Genomic DNA, 21232 nt, shown 5'->3' on the forward strand with positions numbered 1-21232 from the left:
GCACATGCAGTGTGATCTGACCTAAAATCCAGGCTTTGTGGCGTGAAAACAATTTACTCTGTGGCTGCTAAAGAATCAGCCAGTCACTACCCAGAAGAGGTTTAGCATAATGTGTAAAAGAACCATCCACATCTGAGCAAGTGTTGACAGTTTCCTCAAAGGAAGTGACAGCAAGAATTTACTTAAGTAATTACTGATTCTTCCGAACAAAAAACAGTTACTTGGCCATCAAAATGTATGTTCCTGAATGCATGAGGGTGTGTATACACATTAAAAAGGATGGAAGAAAATATTTTCTAAGTAGAAATAGTGCAGACCTGCACTAATATGTTAGCTACTAGACACATGGGGCTATTTGCATTAAGTTGAATCTAGTTTCTTCTATCAGCTATGCATCATATTTCAAAATCTTAACAGGCACAATAGCTAGTGACTGCCAACTAGCAGCTACTGTATTGGCCAAGGTAGATCAAAATTGTCTTAGAGTTGTTTAAGAAAAAAATTTTTAATATTCTTTTTAATATTTTTCCAACAGTATTACAATATGCATTGTAGTAGATTCTTATAAGCAAAAAATAGATACAATGAGAAAAGGAAATGGAGTTAACAGAGGAAACACACTGGAGGTAGAGAGGACACATTCTCTAGGAAGAATGCTGGGAAAGTAATAGTCTATAGGGAAAAGCAGGTAATCACAGGCACTCCAGCAAGAACAGGAAAGGCTAAAAAGATATGTGGCAATAATAAACACTCTGAGGAAAGAAAGGAGACAGAAACTCTAACAGCATTTAGAATGGGGAAGAGGGCAATTAGAGCAAGATGTCACAGATTCTTGTCTCTCCTCACTCACCAGCCATTACAGCTGCTGACCGCTGAGCTGGCTCAAAAGGACATTTCCCCCGGCCACTCTCAAGTCTTTCAACCTGCTGGAAACTGGACACATCCTACAGACCAGAAGGGGGCAATTGGTTTAGGGGTCATGGGGAAGGTTCATGATGAAAATTACATATTCCCAGTTAGCTATCCCTGCTTCCCCTACCTCATTCTTGCTTTTCCCACCTCTGCTATCCCTTTTTTACTAGTTCATTCCTCTCCCCTCAATTCATCTAGTACTCATCATCCACATGCCCTGTAAAGGAACTCCTAGGCTGGCTTTAGAATACATCAAGACTCTGTAGCAGGGCCTTTCCTCTAAAATAGTGCTGAAATATGAGTTTGCAACTGGCTAGTGAATGTGTACAGGACAGGAGAGATCAACAAAGAAGGCAGATATCCTAAAGGCTGGGGCTTTGGGAAGGATAAAGAAAAGCACAGGTTAACAGAGGACTATCTGTAGGCCAAGGGGCTAGAGACACAAAGGCCATTCTTCCCCTACTGGCACCCCAAGAATAAAAGGCAGCCCAACTCAGACGCCCCATGGGGGAGGGGAATCTACAATCAATGTAGAATGCTCAGAAACTCAGGCCAATATTTGAGGATTTGGTAGTTAAGTTTCTCCCTCCACCCAGGTACTCCACAGGGCCTGACCTGGTTGGCAGGCAAGAGATGTAAGAGTTCCACCAGGATTAACCAGCAGCTACCTTAGTCTAGCGTCCAGTGCTAAGGAATCTTCAAAATAACATCTACAAATGAAAATCAAGAATGGTTTCAATTGGGGAGTAATTGAAAGGGAAATTGGCAGTAGCTGATTCTGAATCAAAGCTATGCCACAGAAATGGCAGGCATGCCACCTAAAAGTCAAAAATTCAAAAACTAGGATGGGTCTGTGGTGTTGCTGGTGCCTGATTACTTTGATGGTGGCTGGAAAAGCAACATAGACACCCCCTGAGTAAAGTACGCTACTTGTCCATTTGATTGCTCATCTCTTTGCTGCACATGGCAAGCAGGTTTTATTTTATGAGACGATTTTGAAGAAGGCCTGCTAAGAGTAGATATGATCTAAGGAAGCCCCAGAGGAGATCAAAAGAGTCTAGTAGAATGGAAGACAAGCTCAGCACCTGTGAGGTGGTGGGGGTAACCTCACCTGAACGGGGAGATGCCCGCTTGGTGAGAGATTAACAAGAGGTTCAGGCACTTCTAAGATGTGTCTCATACCTGCTGTTGCTTTCTCCCTTCTCGCTTCAACTATGACAGTAATCTCTTTTCTCCTTATTCTCTAGCCCCACCCCAAATTATTCTACAGGTCTACCCAAGATTGATCTTCCAAAGTATCACTGTCTTGATAACATGTTTTTAGCAAGAGCATGAAAGAATGCCTCACTATTGGAGTACAAACTCTTTAGCTCAACCTAAAGACGTTCTACTACTTCTCAAAACTGTCTCTGTCCTATTCAAATCACATACTGTGGTCTCCCATCTCTAAGCTTAAAAATACTCCCTTACACTTCACCAAAGATAAAAAAAAAAATTCTCCCTAGGTTTTATGCACCATTTGACACTTCTGACTCACTCCCTTCCTTGGAATATTCTATTATTTGACAATCCTGACATTCTACTCTCCTTTTATTTCTTGATCTTCTTAACAGTTTCTACACATGTATCCTAAGGATCTATCCTTAGTCCTTCTCACATATGCTTCAAAGATCTCATTAATTCTTATTTCCAGTCAGACTTTCTAGGAAAATCATCTTCCAAACTCTCCAAGTCCAGTGTCTTTCAAACTTTTGTCTTAGTTTTCATTTGACTACTGGGCTTCCTCACAGAGCTCACCAACAGCCTGTTAACACTCAACATGTTGAAACTAGTCCTCTTTCCATTTCTGATGATGGCATCATCATGTCATCCAGGTTTCTAAGCTTTAAGAAAGCTAGATAGGTTATGATTTTGTGTGGTTAAAGCAACCACTGACTGGGATCTGAAAGGAGCCAGCCTTTTCTACTGTATCGCCTGTGTGAATGCTGAGATTCTTCACTGCTGTTAACATAGTCTCTCAGTCAGTTGTGGTGACAGCAAGTCCCACGAGCTGAAAGCCAGAGCTGAATAAACGACCCTCACTCACTGAGCTATGAGGCTGGAACTGGTCTTTCAGCATTAGCCAACAAGGATCTGGAGTACATTAAGGACTTCTCCCAGGTGATTAAAAGAAAGATGGCCCCTGTTAAATGAAAGGCATCAAATGTTACAAAAAAATTAAAGCCAGACAAGGTCTTCTGTGCTACAGGCTGGGTGAGACAGGGTAGAAGAGCAAAACCAGATAAACCTCAGTTTAAATTTTGGCTCTGCTTCTGCTAACTATATAATGTTAGATGTCATGTCTAATTTCTCTGAACTTTGGTTTCCTTACTTATGAAATTGAAATAAATAATACCCAAATATCATGATGGGGTAATGAGAATAAAACTTCACCATGAATACAAAATATCAACTAACAATCCTGGAACAGAGTAGATACTCAATTGAATGGTTGCTATTGTCATCATTTGAGGTTTAGTACTTTCTTCTATCAATTGCTAGAGTTCCCCCATAGAATGAAATTGCAGCTGGCAGATCCAATGTTGGACCTTCCTTTTCTGTAAGAACCTTCATTTCTCAGCAAACAAGTTTGTGTAGCCAGATCAAAATTCTTGAATAATAGTTACATAGTCTCAAACTCATCAGCCAAAGACATTAAAAGTTCAATATTAAGAGTGTAGTTAAAAAAAAAAAAAAAAGCCTACGGTTGCCATGCAGCAGGTAAAGGCACCTTCTAAAAGCATACAGAGGATGCACAGAACGTGCATGAAGAGTTAACAGAGCTAATTTCTTTTGGTTTGTTCCTTATATTCCCCTACTAACAGGCCTTGATCAAAGAACAGTGCTCATTTTATGAGTCTACTACAGAGGAGTACTCAGAGAAAGGGCTGAATTTGTGGGAGGACACGATACAAATCCCTAACTTCACTTTTCACTGCTGATATTCATCAAGAATAGATGTAGTCCAAGTCACACGGATCCTGACAGGTGTCAATATATCTGGAAATCTTATCTGTTCCATTACAGAAAGCCAGGAAGAAAAGATGGCCTTAGAAGACTAACTTGAAGTGATGGCTCTGACTATAAGCCATGGCTCTAAAATTCATCCCCATGGGCTCTCCAAGCATGGAAAAGAACGAATACAGCAAAAGCAGTACCACTATTACCTTGTGAGCTTTGTGGAAGCTATAAGGAAGCTAGATTTGAGAGACATCAATGAGATAGAGATTTTCAATACAATTCTGAGCTGGGAAATCTTCCCAGGAAAAGGGAGTCTATAACCTATATTTTGGAAAGAACTCAAGGGCAGCCCAAAGGACCTTACTGGTACAATCCAGCATATGTAGTTACATAAACATAACTGGAGATACAAGAGTAGCCTATAACATATAACCTGATAGTTAGGTGACAGGGGTTACTGCAGACTTGAGAAGAGTCAAGGTTTACAGTAGACGGTCAGAATCAAGAAAGATGCTGCCTTAAGGAACAGAAATGGAAACAAAAAGGATATGTAAGGCCTTTGATGCACCCTAGTGCCTCATCACAAACATGTTCTACAGTGAGCCAGTCTGGATGATGAATGGGAAAAGCTGAGAGTTCAGAATCAGTCACCAATTCCAGGGAACTACTCAGCATAGCTAACCTAAACATGATCAGGTATATACATATCCCAAGCCTGCTTGGGTTTGAAGGTGGTGAAGCCTAGGGCTTCAGGAGCAATGAATGAATAGGATCTAGAAGGAATCCTGGTTGACAGTGTACCCATCCTAAAGGCAAGATCCTTGCAGGAGACCAGCAGGTGTTATTAGTGGACAGTGACATCAGAGGCTATCAGAACAAAGAGTCTTAGCCCACACAGAATGAAGCTGGCAGTGGAGGATGAGAAGGATGGTGAGAGAGGGTCAAAAACTATGGGAAGAAGCAACAGGCATGAGCTTCACTGATTAAGAAATGCACCCATGAGCCTGAGTTGTGTTGTTATAGGTTTAAGCCACTGCTAACGATGCCAGCATCCCATATCCAAGTGTCAGTTTGAATCTTGGCTGCTCTGCTTCCAATCCAGTTCCCTATTGCACCTGAGAGAGCAGCAGCAGATGACCTGAGTACTTTGGTCCCTGCCACCTATGTGGAGTTCCTGGCTTCTGGCTGTTGCAGTCATTTGCAGAGAGAACCAGCAGATGGAAGACAGCTCTCCCGCTTGCTTTCACTCTCTCTTTTTCTCTCTTTCTCTCTCTCTCTCTCTCCTCTCTCTCTGCCACTCTATCTTTCAAATAAGTCTTGTTTAAAAGAAAAGAAAAAAAAAAGAAGTGGGGACCCAGGCTGCCTGGATAGAGCTCACATAGAGTAAGGGAAACGTGGGTTTTGATTACTTAAATCTCTCCCAGACTTGTTCTCTCCTCAGCCCAACCAGCATCTTCAACTTCCTTCACCATCCCTTACATTCCCTCTTAAAACTTTGTATATCTTACCCTCTACAACCTTCTTCACCCTCCCTCCATTCCCGCCCTCTGTGGCAGACAGGGCTCCACCCCACTGCTCATCATGCATAACAGCTGCCTTAACCATCCTCCCTGAAATGGTCACTCAAAGAAAACCCTTCCCATCCACCCACTTGCCACCCCCAAATAACTTACACTGGTGCAGGCTCCCTCTCCTCCCACCCCTGTCACTCACAATAACCCCGCACTTCGGATCAAAGGCGAAGGTGCCACAAGTGAGGAGGTGAGAAGCATTGGCAATGGCGAGAATCTGGACAAAATTGTGACATTCGCCCTGGGGGTCAGAGATGGTTAGAGAAAAATCAGAAGCAGCAAAGAGGGGTACGGATAAGGTAGTGTTAGAACATTTAGATGCAGCTCTGGGATCCTAGGTTCAGGGATGATGGATGATAGCATTGTGTTAGTCTCTGCATGGACCATCAGGGTTGGGAGCACCAGAGGGGACTGACACTTCATCAGGTCTGAACCAACACTGCAGGGCTAGGTGGGATATTCACTTACCTCTTTCTTGCCTTTCTTCCTGCAGCTCTGTCTGTGAGCTTCAGGAACAGTCCAATCAATCTGAGAAAGGAAGAGCAATCATTTCTCTGAATCGCCCTCTTCCCAAACTCCCACAAGGTCAAGGGAGACAGGACAGCTCCACTATCCCCATTCCTCTGAGAACTTCAGAGATCCCAAGAGCATTGAATTTTTAACTGGAGGTCCACATCCACTAAGGAGCAACATGATTAATTGTGAAATCATGACCAACAATGTTTTTAATGAATAGAACATATCATACTATTTCAAGAAATGTTTTTTTCAGTACTGGGTCACAATCCACAGTATATTGCTTACTCATGGATGGTGAAAAAAAGCTTCAAAGCTGTCTCCTGACAGCATTGTGATTTTTTTTTTAAAGATTTATTCATTTTATTACAGCCAGATATACACAAAGGGGGAGAGACGGAGAGGAAGATCTTCCATCCAATGATTCACTCCCCAAGTGAGCTGCAACGGACCGATGCGCGCCGATCCGAAGCCGGGAACCTGGAACCTCTTCCAGGTCTCCCACGAGGGTGCAGTGTCCCAATGCATTGGGCTGTCCTCAACTGCTTTCCCAGGCCACAAGCAGGGAGCTGGATGGGAAGTGGAGCTGCCAGGATTAGAACCGGCGCCCATATGGGATCCTGGGGCTTTCAAGGTGAGGACTTTAGCCACTAGGCCACGCTGCTGGGCCCATTGTGATGGTCCCACTGTCCTTCTGCCCACTGTCTCCTGAAACCTTCCTCATAGCCTCCTTTGTCACCATGACTCCCTCATGCTCAGCCGGGCCAATGAAATAGACAACCTCCTCCTGAACATATCCCCTCACTCTCCTTCTCCTGGCACCATCCCTGTGTTTATTACGACCCACAAAGTCCACAACACTGAGATCTAATTACATCCCATGGAGTCTGGAATCCTCCCCCCTTCTCATCTCTCACCTTGCGTGGCTTCTCTTCTGAGAAGGGCAGGGATACGGCGAAGATGGCATCCCTGGCACCAACATAGAGCGTGTGAGAAGCAGGATCCACAAGGAGAGCAGAATAATTGTATGTCTGAGGGACAGCGAACCGAGTGAGATAAGAGTCAGCCTCTAGGAGCAGGAGAGAGGGAGAGGAGAGAGAGATCAGCCACCACCTGACCCTGGTCAGATCCATAAGAGCAAAATCAAAGGGACTGATTTTTGTTTTCTTCCAATTATTATTTATTTATTTGGCAACCATCAGTGGGAAAATCAGAGCCTTGATAGGCCAACTACCTATACTTCCCCAAACATAGGCAACTGATAAGGTCAGAATACTTAACCCATAATCCAGTCAAACATATTTTTCTATAAAAAAGAATACTTTGTTGAAATAACAGCATAAACATCAACCCTATAGTTTCTGTTCTAGGTACAAGTACTTTCCTAAACTTGCTATTTTTTCTGGACACTATTTCGTAGTAACTTCTTTTTACTTAAAAAATGTTTCACACTTTTCACCAACATATGAGTCTATCCTCTCTCTTGTCCGTAGCCCTGGACCTTCTTCTTGCCTGCTTCCTTGCAAAGAGTTAAACAGTATACTGAGAAAAAGTGTGGGTTCTGGAACGGACCAAGGTGGGCTTCAATGTAGCTGCTCCACTTACCAGCTGAATCATCTTCAGGAAGTTATTTGCTCTCTCTGAGCCCCACCTTCCTCATGTGTAAACACCATCATCCAGGCTTGTTGGGAGAATTTAATAAATAACAAACATAGAAGCACGTGGAACACACGACATGTTTCATAAATGGTCCCTTTTCTGCTTCCTTAGGACATTTTTCTATTTAGAAAAAAATCATAGAAAAATCTAAACCTCCTACCAGCATTCAAATATCATATAGAGGTGGGCTTGGGTCTAGCAGTTAAAGATGTCAGGTAAGATATCTGCCCTCCACACTGGAGTACTTGGCTTCTATGTCCAGCTATGGCTCCTGAATCCAGCTGCCTAACACAGGCCTAGGGGGTACTGGTGACAGTTCAGTAATTCAGTTCCTGTCACCCGCGGGAACAGACATGGGGAAGACCTGGATTGGGTTCCCAGCTCCACATTTAGTTCAATGACCATTTGCAGCATTTGAGTGACCCAGCAGATGTTTCTCACTCTCTCTCTCTCTCTCTGACTCTATGTCTCCCTTGAACCCCAAGTATAACAAAATTAAGTTCATATCTGTTTAAAGATTATAACAAATAAATTAGCATAAGCCTACCTTCTGAGTTCAACTTCTGGCTCTGGGGACCCTACCCTTGCACCAGTACATCTCTGCTCTCCCTGTTTCACTCTGCTCAAGTACTCCTGAGACAGTAGAATGGCCACCTGCCAGTCATTCCCAGGCATGCTGCTCTGGGCCCCTGCCATCTCATCCCACTATATTAATCTCCTTGCTGTATTCCACAGGGGGAATCAACCCTGGAATCACCCAGCCTCCCTCCAGAACCCCAGCTCTGCTTCAATTTCTGCCATCTAGACCTTTCTGGATTCCTGGACATTAACTTGGGCTGGCAATATCAGCTCAGCTTGTGGCTGTGGCTGCAACACAAACTGAAACACCAACCTCTTACCACAACTTTGCCTTCTGAATTCATGGTCTCCTTGTCTATGGCCTGAGTTTACCCTCTAAATTTACTGGCATCTGTGATGATTCAGTTGTGGGTTCGGGCTTTTGTTTTGCTTCTTTTTTCCCAACAGGTTGAGTCCCTGCCTTCACTGTTCTGTCTGCCCACGGCACTAACACTTAATACCCACTAACAAGAAAACAAGATCCATGGCCACACTCATCTCCACCTCAGCAGACTCTAAATGTGAATCACCCCCCAATGACTGCTTGCAACGTTTAGGCATAGCCTGCCTTCTTCCATCTTTCCAAAGAACCATGTTCCCCTTTTCTCTTGTGAAGATTAAAAATCACTAAGGCTGAACTTTGAAACAATTCATTGCGTGGTTTACCAACATTGAACGTAAGCAATAGACAGAAGAAGTGGAGAACATCGGAGAAGTGCAGAGGACTGGTGTGTGTGGGAGGGGGAGGTATCTGATAGCGGGGAGAATGGGAGCTGGGGTCTAGAGATGTGAAGGGACTGAGGAACCGGGTAGCAAGGTTAAGTCTGTGAGCCAGGCAAGAGGTTGAATAGGGGTGGGGTATAAAAGCGATTTTGAGAAGATAAAACGCTGAGTAGGGGGGATCTGGATGGAGGTTGGAGGAGAATGGGTGTCAAAGCGGCTTGACAGGCACAGCTGTGTGTGCGAGGGCACAGGGAAACCAAAGAGGGAATCTAGAGAAGGGATTCCCACAGGAATTTCCTGCCCTTCCCGGACTCCAGTGTCTGCGTCCACATCTTGAAGGAACTGAACTCTCCCGCGGTTCCGGGAATAAGGGGTGATGGGAGCAGCCTGGGCGTGTCGTGGGCGCTCAGGCGCGAAGCCCGGGTGGTGTCCAAGCAGCACCGCGTGGGGGATATCACCCGCGGCGTGGGCAGCGCCGGATATCATGCACCAAACTGAGGACCCCGAGGTATTGCCGCCCATGTGAAGAGAGCAGGTGCAGGAGGGACATGCGAGCGGGGCCTGGACGCGGCGCGAAGGGCTGAGGGCGGCGATGCTCACTCCTTACCGGAGATGGGAAGCGATGTCCTGGGCACCGAGCGAGGGACGCGGCCGGACACCGGGCCGCTCAGCACCGCCAGCAGCAGCAGCGGGAAGGGCGAGGCCGGAGGCGGCCCGGGGCCCGGGCGGGGCTGCCCGGCAGAGGCCAGCATCCTTGGCTCCGCCTGGCCACCTGGTGGGGCTCGCCCGGCAGCCTCGGCTCTGGGCCGCCGCGCCGCCGGCCTCGATCCCTTTCGGGTCTCCTCGGCCCCACTCGGGTCCCCTCGGCCCAGCTCCGTCAACGCCAGCCGTCCGCAACCCAATCCAGCTCCGCCCCCCTCAAGAAGGGACCAATCCTCTTCAATCAATTGGAATTGAGTAGAGGAGGAGCTGAGACGAGGGGAGCCTCCTCCGCAACCCCGCCCTGCCCCGCCCCAAGCCAGAGTCCGAATTGTAGGTGGGCGTTCTACCTCTAAAGTGGGCTGGAGCTGTCCCTCCAGAGACCTCCAACGGCTGGTTTGCTCCTGATGCTCCATTAACACAAGTGCCAGGTATGGGAGTAAATGAGTACACGCGCCACTTTTCTTTAAATTACTACTTTTGCAACTATTTATTGAAAGCTCCCAAGCCCTCTACGAATTACACAAAATATATGATGCTACAGAATATGCAGTCCTTGCTCTTTAGGAAGCTCACAGTGTAATGGGGCTCCCAAAGTAAAAATTGAAAGTAGGGAACTATAATACACAATAATGTGTGTTTACTCCAGTAACATGCACTAAGTGCACAAAAGGGTTTTCCTCAGGTTTTCCCTGAGGAAATTGGTGAAGTTTCAGAAATGAGCTAGCACTTGACCTGAGTCTGTGAGGCCCTTAAGGGCAAGAAGTAAAGACTGCCTATTGACACATCCTCCCTTTGATTAGTTTATAGACAGGCCACACTGGTCCTGAGCATAACCCACTACACCCCATCCCAACCCTGGCTCTTTCCAATGCTTAGTGCTCTACCATATGATCTCACAGGTAATCCTTGCTTTCTCCTCTTCTGCCCTACATTGCATATTTATCTTGCTTATCTCAGACATGGGACCAACTGAACTCAGAATTCAGTGACTTAACAATAATCTATTATTTCTCACAGTTTCTCTGTTTCAGAAACTCAGGAGTTAAGTTGGGTAATCTGTCAGTCTCTCATGAAAGTACAATCAAGGTATGGGCTAGGTCTACAGAGAACCAAAGGCTTGACTAGAACTGGAAGATCCACTTCCAAGGTGCTTCCTTCCATGCCTGGGAAACTTTAGCTGGCTCAGTTGTTTTCCACACAGACTTCTCCATGAAGACTGCATGAATGGCCTCACTACATGGAGTGGCTTCCTTGGAGCAAGTGATCCAAGAGGGAGGCAAACACCACACTTTCTTTCGACTTAGCCTCAAAAGAACAGCATCACTACTGTCATATTCTACTGATCACACATGCCAAGCCTGATGTTCTGAAGCAGACTGCACAAGGTAGAATATGAGGATTAAATCAATTCTTTTCATTATAATCATAGTTCAGGATTTCATCACAGTTTACCAAGACCATGCAACAGTTTTATTTATTTTTTTTCAAGATTTATTTTATTTTTATTGGAAAGTCAGATATACAGAGAGGAGGAGGGACAGAGAGGAAGATCTTCCGTCCGATGATTCACTCCCCAAGTGACCGCAACGGCAGGTGCTATGCCGATCCAGAGCCAGGATCCAGGAACTTCTTCCAGGTCTCCCACACGGGTGCAGGATCCCAAGGCTTTGGGCTGTCCTCTACTGCTTTTCCAGGCCACAAGCAGGGAGCTGGATGGGAAGTGGAGCTGCCGGGATTAGAACCGGCGCCCATGTGGGATCCTGGAGCGTTCAAGGCGAGGACTTTAGCCGCTAGGCCACGCTGCTGGGCCCAACAGTTTTATTTTAAAATGCTAATTAAGTCTGACACTGTGGCATAGTAGGCTAATCCTCTGTTTGCAAGCACAGGTATCCCATATGTCGACATCCCAGCCGATTTGTCACCCAGCTGCTCCACTTCCCATCCAGCTCTCCGCTTATGGCCTGGGATGCTCCAAAGCCTTGGGCCCCTGCAACCAAGCACAAGACTAACCCAGAAGAAGCTTCAGGCTCTGGCTTTGGATCAGCTCAGCTCCAGACAATATGGCCATTTGGGGAGTGAACCAGTGGATGGATCTTTCCCTCTGTCTCTCCTTCTCTGTGTAAATCTGACTTTCCCATGAAAATAAATACATCTTTTTAGAAAAAAAATCTTTCTTCAAACACCTTTGACAGTAATATGTAATCATAAGCTCATTTTAGGGTCAATGTTGTGGCACTGTGAGTTAAACTGCTGCCTGTGACACTGGCATTTCATATGGGTGTCAGTCTGAGTCCCGGATCCTCCACTTCCCATCTAGCTCCCTGCTAGTCGCCTAGGAAAAGCAGTAGAGGATGGTCCAAGTATTTGGGTCCCTGCCACCTATGTGGGAGGCCCAGAAACAGCACCTGGCTCCTGCTGCCATCTGGGGAGTGGAAGATTTCCTCTCTGTCTCTCTCTCTCTCTCTCTCTCTCTCTCTCTCTCTCTTTCTCTTTCTGTAACTCTTTCAAATAAAGAAATCCTCATTTAAAATTTTTTTAAAAGCTCATTTTACATTATAACCTAGCTAATACTTAACTATACACACTAACAATATATTGGTAAAATAAACTTTTCACAACAATAAAAAAAGAAAAAAAATTAAATAAACTTTTCACAGTTGTGTTATGCTACGTGTAACTTCATTTCAGGAGCTACACCCTTAGCTCTCATATTATATTTTATCCTATTCCATTTTTCTAAATACTGAGTGTAGCCCACTAAACTGACCTTAATTCCCACTACTGAGTTGAGATCCCCACTTTAAAAAACCATTGTTCTGAGTAGTCTTAGGCATAATAACTTAATAGCCATTTCAAGGCCTACATTTCCAAGCATGTTTCTCTCTTCAGGTTCTGACACATACAACCAATTGCCCTTTGCTTTTTTGTAGCCGTTACAGTTTGACACCCTCAGAGACTCATTCTTCAAGGAATTGCATCATAGTCCTCTCTGCCTGGCACAGTCCTTCTCATATCTCCATAGATGCTACTCCAGATGAATGGAACATTTATAGAAGGTATGAAAAGAAATCTATCGTAGTTATGAACAGTAAGTATAGTTTGGAGTTGAGTTAGGATAGCCTGATGGTTGAGTTTGGTGAAACGAGTGGGCTGTTGTAATGGACCCAGTAACCAAAGCAAAAATAGAAAGTTTTTAAGACAAATAATATGATCAAAATATTTTGACAAGGATAATTTTAGCATCAGTGTAAAAAATCACCTGAACATCAGAGAAAAAGACACTAATTTGGACTAGATGCTAAAAAAGAGAAGTTGAAAAGCTACCCTGAAACACAGGAATTCTGTCAGACATCAGATTACAATGTTAAAAAAGAGATCTTTGGGACAGGCATTTCACATAGCAGGGAAGGCACCTGCTCTCTATTTCTTCCATCTATTTCTTTTATCATGTTTTTTCTGTATTTTCTTTTATAAGTGTCCTAGTCTAAATATTTTTATTAAATATATATAGAGAGAGAAAATATGAAACATAGAGTTTTGTAATTATTAGGTGAGTATTGAGGGCAGCATTTTGGTATAGCAGACAACCATTCCCTGCAACACCAGCATCTTATTTCAGAGTTTTTGGATTGGTCCTGAATCTAGCTTCCTGCTACCACAGACTCTGACAATCACTGAAGTAACTGGGTTCCTGCCACCTACACAGGAGGCCTGACCTGAGCTTCTCGTTCCCAGCTTCAGCCCAGCCCAGTGGCAGTCACTGTGGGCATTTGAGGCTGAAACCAGCAAATGGGAATTTCACATCTCTCAATAATTTTTTTAAGTTAAATATTTGCATTTTTTTTTATCCTGAAGAACAGTTGAACAGGCAAAATGGTTTAGTGAGACTAGCACAAACGTGAATTTTTCTCTTTTCCTGTGGGAACATCTGAGTTCTGAGCCACTCATTGGAACACTGCCCTATCCCACCTGCAATCTGCCCCTCAGCCAACGCACAGAGAGAAAAAAATAGTAGTAAAGAAAGAGGGAAACTGAAGAAACAGCTTGTCTAGTTCTGGTCTGCCACTCCTGCAGACTAATTCAGAGAATTTCAACACGGCCAGATAGTGTTAAATACCCGGATGAAGGAGAGGCAGCTTGGATCACACTTAGAGCTTGTCGAAGGATCAAGTAAGTGAGAATAAGAATGAGCAAAGGTGAACAGTATTCTCTTGGATAAAATCCCCCCTTGGAATTTAGCAGTTTTAAAACGACTGATGTGCGCCGAATTCTAACTTCTAGGAGGGCAGCCAGAGACCAAAAATCCCCCCAATTGGTCGTGGCGCTACCAAAATGTTTTATGAGGCGTAGAGAATAGCTAAAAGAAGCAGCGTCAGGTTGAGAACGAAGTCAAAGACAGACGTGTCAGACTACCTGAGGGCTTCAGCCGGCGGGTTCCCAGCCTCCCAGTTCACGCAGGCCTGAGGTGAACGCCGGCCGGGAGCAGCCCTGCCCCGCCGCGGCCGGCCTGAGGGGGCGCCTGGGGCCGCGCGGGGGCACGCCGCGAGCAGGGACGACCAGGTAATGGGGTCTCCAAAATGGGCAAACGCTCCCCAAAATGGGCGCCTCGGCGCTTCCCCACGCCTCAGGGCCGGAGCAGGGGCCAGGGTTGGGGGGAAGGAGCACGGCCGGAGCGAGCAGCAGGCAGCGCCTCGCAGGCCGGAGCTGGGGTTGAGCTGGGGCCCCCACAGGCACGGTCCCGATATTTGTCTCTGAGGACAGACGCCCAGAGGCTGAAGCCCTCTTCATTTCAGAGCCCATGATAGTCTGTTAATTTATTGTAATTAAAGATTTGTAATGAAGGAGGCGCCCTTGAAGGCAGAATGCTTGGAGTCCAAGACATGTTTAAGGAGCAGGCCAAAGGAAGAACCAAACATTGTCCAGCGTCCTCAAGGCTGTAATGTGTGTACTTGGGGGTTTTTGGTTGGTTGGTTGGTTGTTGTTTTAAAGATTTGTTTATTTTACTTGGAATGAGTGGGCAAGGAATGGCCTGACCTGGTAGTGAGTTAGTGAGAACCGGAACAAGTGCACTCAGGGATTAGAGTGAGGAGTGTGGATTTTGTTCAATGTGTATTTGGATGTCATTGGTCTTTGGTGGTTCAAGGCTGTTCAAAGTTTAACCATTTTACAGGGGGAATCCTTTAAGCGGCGTTTGGGTCAAAATGCAGAGTAAAGAGTCGGTGATAAAGCTAAAATCTGTTTGGTGGCAAATCCATATAGGTGATACAGGAACTGGTCATGTGTGCTCATGTCTCTTAGCGCTGTTCAAGGACAGTCCTCCGCTTGCATATTGGTGTGGGATTTCAAAATGACTGCCAGCTGAAACTCTCCAGAGGCCCCACCAATCAGTAGGAAATGCTCCGGTTGTTTTCTCACCCCTGAAAGTTATTGTCAAAAAACTAAGGGCTCTCTTAATATTTGTATGGGGAAATATAAAGCAGTAAGACTAATATTTATTTCTCCTATTGTTATATAAAACAGTAGAAACACTAAAAATTCCATTTAAGACTTATGAAAGGAACTATGCAAATCAATTAACCTCAAGTAAGTGATAATAAGATTGTGTAGAGATCCTCTTGGAATTTAATAGGGTCTGATCTGTCTTTGTGAAAGAATTTCTTAAGAGCAGTGTGAAGAGCTTTTGTGGTTGCTTGCTTCCCGTGGTCAAACTTACGATAAAGTAAGCATCCTTTTGCATGCTTTAGACTTTCAAGTTTGGAAGAGCGTCCAACATTTTATGCTTTGTGCTTTCAATTTTCTGAAACATCTCCTAGAGTTCCTTTAATCATGAATATTTTTTTGCAAGTGTCATTTTCTCAGGGGTGTCTTCATCCTGTTTGTCACACCCACTTTTCTCTATGTTGATTAGTTTGCCTTCACAGATTCCTTCAGGCTGCCTATGAGGCATCTGTCAAATGGTGGCAATGTCAGCATTCTCAATCAGCTGTTTCTTCTCTAACTCCTTTTACGTTCTGTGTAAATTTCACTTTCATCATTACCACTTTTTTAAAAGAATTTATTTATTTTTTTTATTGGAAAGGCAGATATACAGAGAGGAGGAGAGAGAGGAAGATCTTCTGTCCAGTGGTTCACTCCCCAAGTGACCGCAACAGCTAGAGCTGAACCCATCCGAAGCCAGGAGCCAGGGGCTCTTCCGGGTCTCCCATGCGGGTGCATGGTCCCAAGAAGTTGGGCCGGTCTCAACTGCTGTCCCAGGCTACAAGCAGGGAGCTGGATGGGAAGCAGGGCCGCTGGGATTAGAACCGACAACCGGGCCCTGCGGCATGGCCTGGCGGCTAAAGTCCTCACCTTGAATGCTCCAGGATCCCACATGGGCGCCGGTTTTAATCCCGGCAGCCCTGCTTCCCATCCAGCTCCCTGCTTGTGGCCTAGGGGAGCAGTTGAGGACGGCCCAGGGCTTTGGGACCCTGCGCCTGTGTGGGAGACCCGGAGGAGGTTCCTGGTTCCCGGCTTCGGATCGGCGCAGCATCGGCAGTTGAGCTCGCTTGGGGACGGAGGATCTTCCTCTCTGTCTCTCCTCCTCTCTGTATATCTGACTTTGTAATAAAATAAATAAATCTAAAAAAATAAAGAAAGAAAGAACTGACAACCATATGGGATCCTGACGCGTCCAAGGCGAGGACTTTAGCCACTGCGCTATCGCGCCAGGCCCATTGCCACTTCTTGTTTCTTTGCTTCACTTCCAGTTTTGTTAATCAGTTTCCCCTTTGAGATATTAGTCTCATGTGATCTTATAAAGAGAGTAGAAGGAAGCACAATTATAGTCTTTGCTGTCTGAGCTTAAATTGAGTAGCAGATTTGCAGTGACCAGTCACTGATAGACTTAAGTGACAAAACTGATCATAATACTATTTATGTGGTTATTGGGTTATTATTAGTACTGTGACACCCCAGACAATAAATAATGGGGAGGGTAAGGCTAGATCTCCAGATACATTTCTGGACTTGCTCATAACCTTGGGTTCTCGGATAGTCCCTAAAGGGGAGTGAGAGTACTTATCATAGGTGATATCTGATTCCAGAATGAGGTCTTGCTTTTCTTTTACAGCTCAGGCAGTAAGCTAATTGCCCCAAATTGGTTCTGTATGTGGAATTGGAATAACCTGTGCGCCTGGTTCAGTTGTTCACTAGTAGACAGGCTATAGCTCTTACTGATTGTTTAGAGTACAAGATGCTTAAACTGATTGGGTGTCTGTGTTTTGTGCCACTACAGTTGACTGGATAATTTGTATTGCTGTAAACTTGGTTGATTGAATGATTCATATCATGTTCCAATGCTCTCCTAGTTGATTGGATGATCATTGCTTAAAACCCCCTGAACACAGCTAATCAGGGCTGCTCACCTCTTCCACTTGCAGTGGCTCGGGGCAGTCCACTAGTCAGTGCTGCCCAGTAAATAAAGACTCATGAGCTTCTAAGAGTCTGCCTCCAATGCATTTCTGGGATAGATTTGGTCAATGTGCAGCAAATGCTATTCTTTTACTTAGCGATTTAGGTGAGTTTAAAAAGCTAGATGCAATTGTTGTTTGTGTAATTACTTGTAGTCGGTATTCCATTTCAGACTGAACTGAAATTTGAATAGTGTTAATGAAAAACTGATAATAACTGTAGAAACTAAAATCAGAAATCTGTGCATTTTGAGAATATGCAAAATAAGAATTGCCTATATGTTTTCAGATAAGAGAGTAGGTAGACAGGGGAGAAGTAAATAATCCTTTGGGTGTTTATTTGTCCATGAGTCTGTGAGTGTGTTTGTGTGTATATATGTGTGTGTGAGAGAGAGCCTCCATTCTGTATTCCATGTAGGCATTGGCCATATGGATCCTGGTAACTTTATGAGAGATGGAGAAAGATACACAGATACTCCTATCATAACATGATACAACCCAGGTATGACCCTATAAGAGCTATTGTTTGAACCGCCTACCCTCAAAATTGACCCGAATAAATCTCTTTTCTTTATGTATCAGTCTGCTTCATGTATTTCATTGTAGTAACAAAAAGCTGACTAATAAAAAAGCTTCTCAAAAAGTTCATGGTGGGCTGGTGCAGTAACCTAGTTGCTAAATGCTCGTCTTGCGTGCTCTGGGATCCCATATAGGCGCTGATTCATATCCCAGCTGCTCCACTTCCCACCCAGCTCCCTGCTTGTGACTGCCCAAAGCGTTAAGACCCTGCACCCACTTGGGAGACTCAGAAGAAGCTCCTGGCTCCTGACTTCAGATCAGCTCAGCTCCAGCCGTTGTTGCCGCTTGGGGAGTGAACCAGCTGATGGAAGATCTTTTCTCTCTTTCTGTCTGTAAATCTGACTTTCCAATAAAAAATAAAAATTTTTTAAAGTTCATGGAAAACTGAATTAAAAGATAAAATTTACTTTGATATAAAATCTTTAAGCCTTTCATAAACTTTTCACAATATGCGTATTCCATAAAATTTTAAAGACTTTTTAAGCTCTCAGAACCTCCTTTTTTTAACCCTTGTAATCTGAATTCCTTCTATACCAGAGGAAATCACTATTCTAATTTTTATGGTAATCATTTTCTAGCTTTTATTTATAGTTGTATCACTATATATGCATCCCTAAACAACATAGCTTATTTCTTTAAAAATTTAAAAACCTTTCATTTTTATTATTTGAAATATAAACTGTATGTGTATGTGTTCATTCCCCAAATGCCCACAACAGTAGAGATTAAGCTAGAGCAAAGTCAGAACCAGAAACAATCCAGACCGCCCATGTTGGTGGAAGAGACCCTGCTGCTTGGTTCCCATTAATGTACATCAGGGTGAACATTAATGGGAAGCTAGACTCAGGCACACAGGTAGGGGATGCAGACATCCCCAGCAAGAGCTTAATGCCCCCTACCAAAATGCCTACTACGTAAATGCTTTTTACAAAATGTTTTTATCTAACATTAAATCATTTTTTTTTCTGGGGATTTGGCTATTTTGACAGATTTATTTTTATAAAGCTGTTTATTAGAGCCTCTTCTACTCCTTCCCGTGTTTGAGCATTTGTAAGGATAGTCTCTTCTCATTCTTCATGTTAGTTCTTTGTTCTCCTGTATCTGCATTTCCTTATCTAAGTCCTGGGGAGAAGTGTCAGTGAAAAAAGACGACAAAGGTGCAGCAGCCAGGGAAAACAACGGGAAGTGAAACGCGTATTGCATCTTGTGTCATGAAGGGTCTTGAAGAAAGGTTAAATTTTATCTTTTAGAAGATGAGAGCAACCAAAGAAATTTAATCAAAGAGGGGAAAATGTGATCACTTTTTCATTTTTCAGGATTATTCTATACAAATCAAACATGATACGAGGTGCTAATGAAAAAAAAATCAATAAGAAAGTCGCCTCCCTTTTTAAAGCTCACAAGAGACCATCATAGAACTTAATTATAGTATAATAAATGCTACTAAAGCAGGCAAGTTTGTGAAGGTAGATACCTTGCTTTGAGACTGGAATTTGATTCATTCCAGCATCTCTAAGCATTCTCAGACTTGGAATACAGGTGTACATCTAGATCTTCCCAAGAACTGTTCATATGGGATGGACTAGACAATCTTGTTACCCAGTCTGATTCCTCTCATGACTTAATCCCTTCAATTTATGTTCTTTATTTTAACAGAGTTCATAATTCATTTCTGTGAAAGCCAATAATTTCTCTTTTCTTTGTGTAGAAAACATCCAAGGAGTGGCTGCAGCTCCACCTCTGGTCTGGCTACCATGAATCATGGGCGAGCTACTGGTAAAAAAACCCCTGATCCCACTCCCCCGCCGATCTACCAGCCACCTCCGCGTCTCCTCATTGTGCACATCGCTCTCCCATCTTGGGCTGATATCTGCTCCAACCTCTGCGAGGCTCTGCAGAACTTTTTCTCTCTAGCCTGTGGCTTGATGGGTCCCAACCGCATGTCCCTGTTCAGCTTGTACATAGTACAAAATCAGCACGAGTGCATCCTCCCTTTTGTGGTAAGTGTGTCTGTGTGTTCATTTTATCCCAAAGATGAGACTTCTGGAGAAGAGCACAGTTATTAGCACTTACAGCGACTTTGGTTCCCCACGCCCAGTGGCCCACAGGTGACACTGTGAGAACTGGATGTCATCGTATGTATGTAGAGATTTGTACGATAAAAAGAGAAACCACAAAAGCATTAATCTAGGGTTTGAATAGGCTGTGCCTTGCCTGCCTCCACCCTGACAAAAAGAAACCTAGACATTTACAGTTCTTGGAAATGTAAACCACTAATTCCTTTCACCCCATTCAAAATGTCAACACACGAAGAAGGAAGTTTCTGACTCTCTTCAGAGGTCTCTACCTATTCATCATAATTTTCTTTGCTCAGAAAGCCCTAAGTGGGACAGGCATTGGCACAGCAGAACCTACCTGGCATGCCCATATTCCGTATAGGAGTGTGTGCGCTGAAGCTCCACCTCTGCAGGAGGTGGGAGAGTGTGGCTCCATCTAGGTCTCTGGGTCCATCTGGGGGGTTAACTGGAACATGGAGAAAAATCTCATTCTCTCTCTCTCTCCTTTTTCTCTTTCTGTCTTTAATATAAACATATTTAATTTAAAAAAAAAAGACATTCCTAACTATGCAAAAATATTTCCTCCACATCTCAGATAGGACTCCAGTGAAACTCCCCATAGAGATATTTTTTTAATTATTTATTTGAAGTGTATTTGTTTTTATTGACTTGAAAGAAAGAAACATAGAAACCTTACAACTCCCAGCCCACTCTCCAAATTTGCCAACAACAAGGGCTGAGGCAGCTGAAGCTAGGAGGCCAGAATTCCAGCTGGATCTCCTGCATGGGTGGCAGGGACTCAAGCAATTGAGCTTATGGACCCTGAAGTGGAGGGAGAGAGCAAAGAAGAAAGAGTGCGAGTGGAAATGTACTGAGAGTAGGTAAAACTATCTTCTCTCCCTTCCTACCATTAGCAGACCTTGGCAGAACTCTGAAGAGAACATAGCACAAGGCCTCAGATAAAGTGATTTGGGAAGGAAAGTCTCGGGGCAGGGGATGCTAACAGTCCAGGAATATTATCAGCCAGGGGTCCGAGACCTTGAGGCAGCTCCATTCCAAGACTGCAGTATGCTAGCTGTGCACCATTCTGGTGTGGAGAGAAGATAGCCAAGTGAAGCTTTTGTCATTGGTCAACCTGAAATATCACACATAGGCTTTTAACCAGAAGTACCTGGTAACTCAGGAAAAATTGCAAGCCAGATGTCCTTCTGACAGGTTAAACCTTTGTTAGAAATTTGGGGAAATTGCTGGGATAATGCTATTATCTGTGTACCCATATAGAGCAATGCACTCTTTGCTAATGGACCTTAAGTCCATTGTCAGTGAGCTGTATAGGTATCTGACATTTTCTGTCCTCAGAGACAGCCCCAAATATAAATAAATGGAGAAAGATAACATGTGGGGACTGTCACCCAGAATGGACACCTGATATATCTCCCCATATTTA

General features: G+C 44.2%; 2 protein-coding genes across 4 annotated transcripts in view; one reads left to right on the top strand and one right to left on the bottom strand.

Annotated features, from left to right (window-relative positions):
- SEMA4F (ssemaphorin 4F) overlaps positions 1–9872 on the bottom strand; it is a 29047-nt gene extending 19175 nt beyond the window's left edge. Inside the window, exons 1-5 of one of the 3 annotated variants that reach the window (XM_004590702.2) lie at positions 9607–9872; positions 6917–7068; positions 5952–6011; positions 5626–5724; positions 851–944 (exon numbers count right to left, since the gene is read on the bottom strand). In XM_004590702.2, the coding sequence (XP_004590759.1) occupies positions 851–944; positions 5626–5724; positions 5952–6011; positions 6917–7068; positions 9607–9751 (550 nt within the window). In that variant the 5' untranslated portion in view covers positions 9752–9872. Of the gene's footprint in view, positions 1–850; positions 945–5625; positions 5725–5951; positions 6012–6916; positions 7069–9606 lie in introns of those variants that run through there. The other 2 variants (XM_004590703.2, XM_058667408.1) reach the window with 2 other exon arrangements.
- Positions 9873–14180: 4308 nt separating this feature from the next.
- M1AP (meiosis 1 associated protein) overlaps positions 14181–21232 on the top strand; it is a 68556-nt gene continuing 61504 nt past the window's right edge. The window contains exons 1-2 of the mRNA XM_004590785.2: positions 14181–14261; positions 19437–19728. Coding sequence (XP_004590842.2) covers positions 19483–19728 — 246 coding nt within the window. The 5' untranslated portion in view covers positions 14181–14261; positions 19437–19482. The remainder of the gene's footprint in view (positions 14262–19436; positions 19729–21232) is intronic.

Source organism: Ochotona princeps, chromosome 8 (genome assembly GCF_030435755.1).
Source record: "Ochotona princeps isolate mOchPri1 chromosome 8, mOchPri1.hap1, whole genome shotgun sequence".
In the NCBI taxonomy this organism is placed as follows: domain Eukaryota; kingdom Metazoa; phylum Chordata; class Mammalia; order Lagomorpha; family Ochotonidae; genus Ochotona; species Ochotona princeps.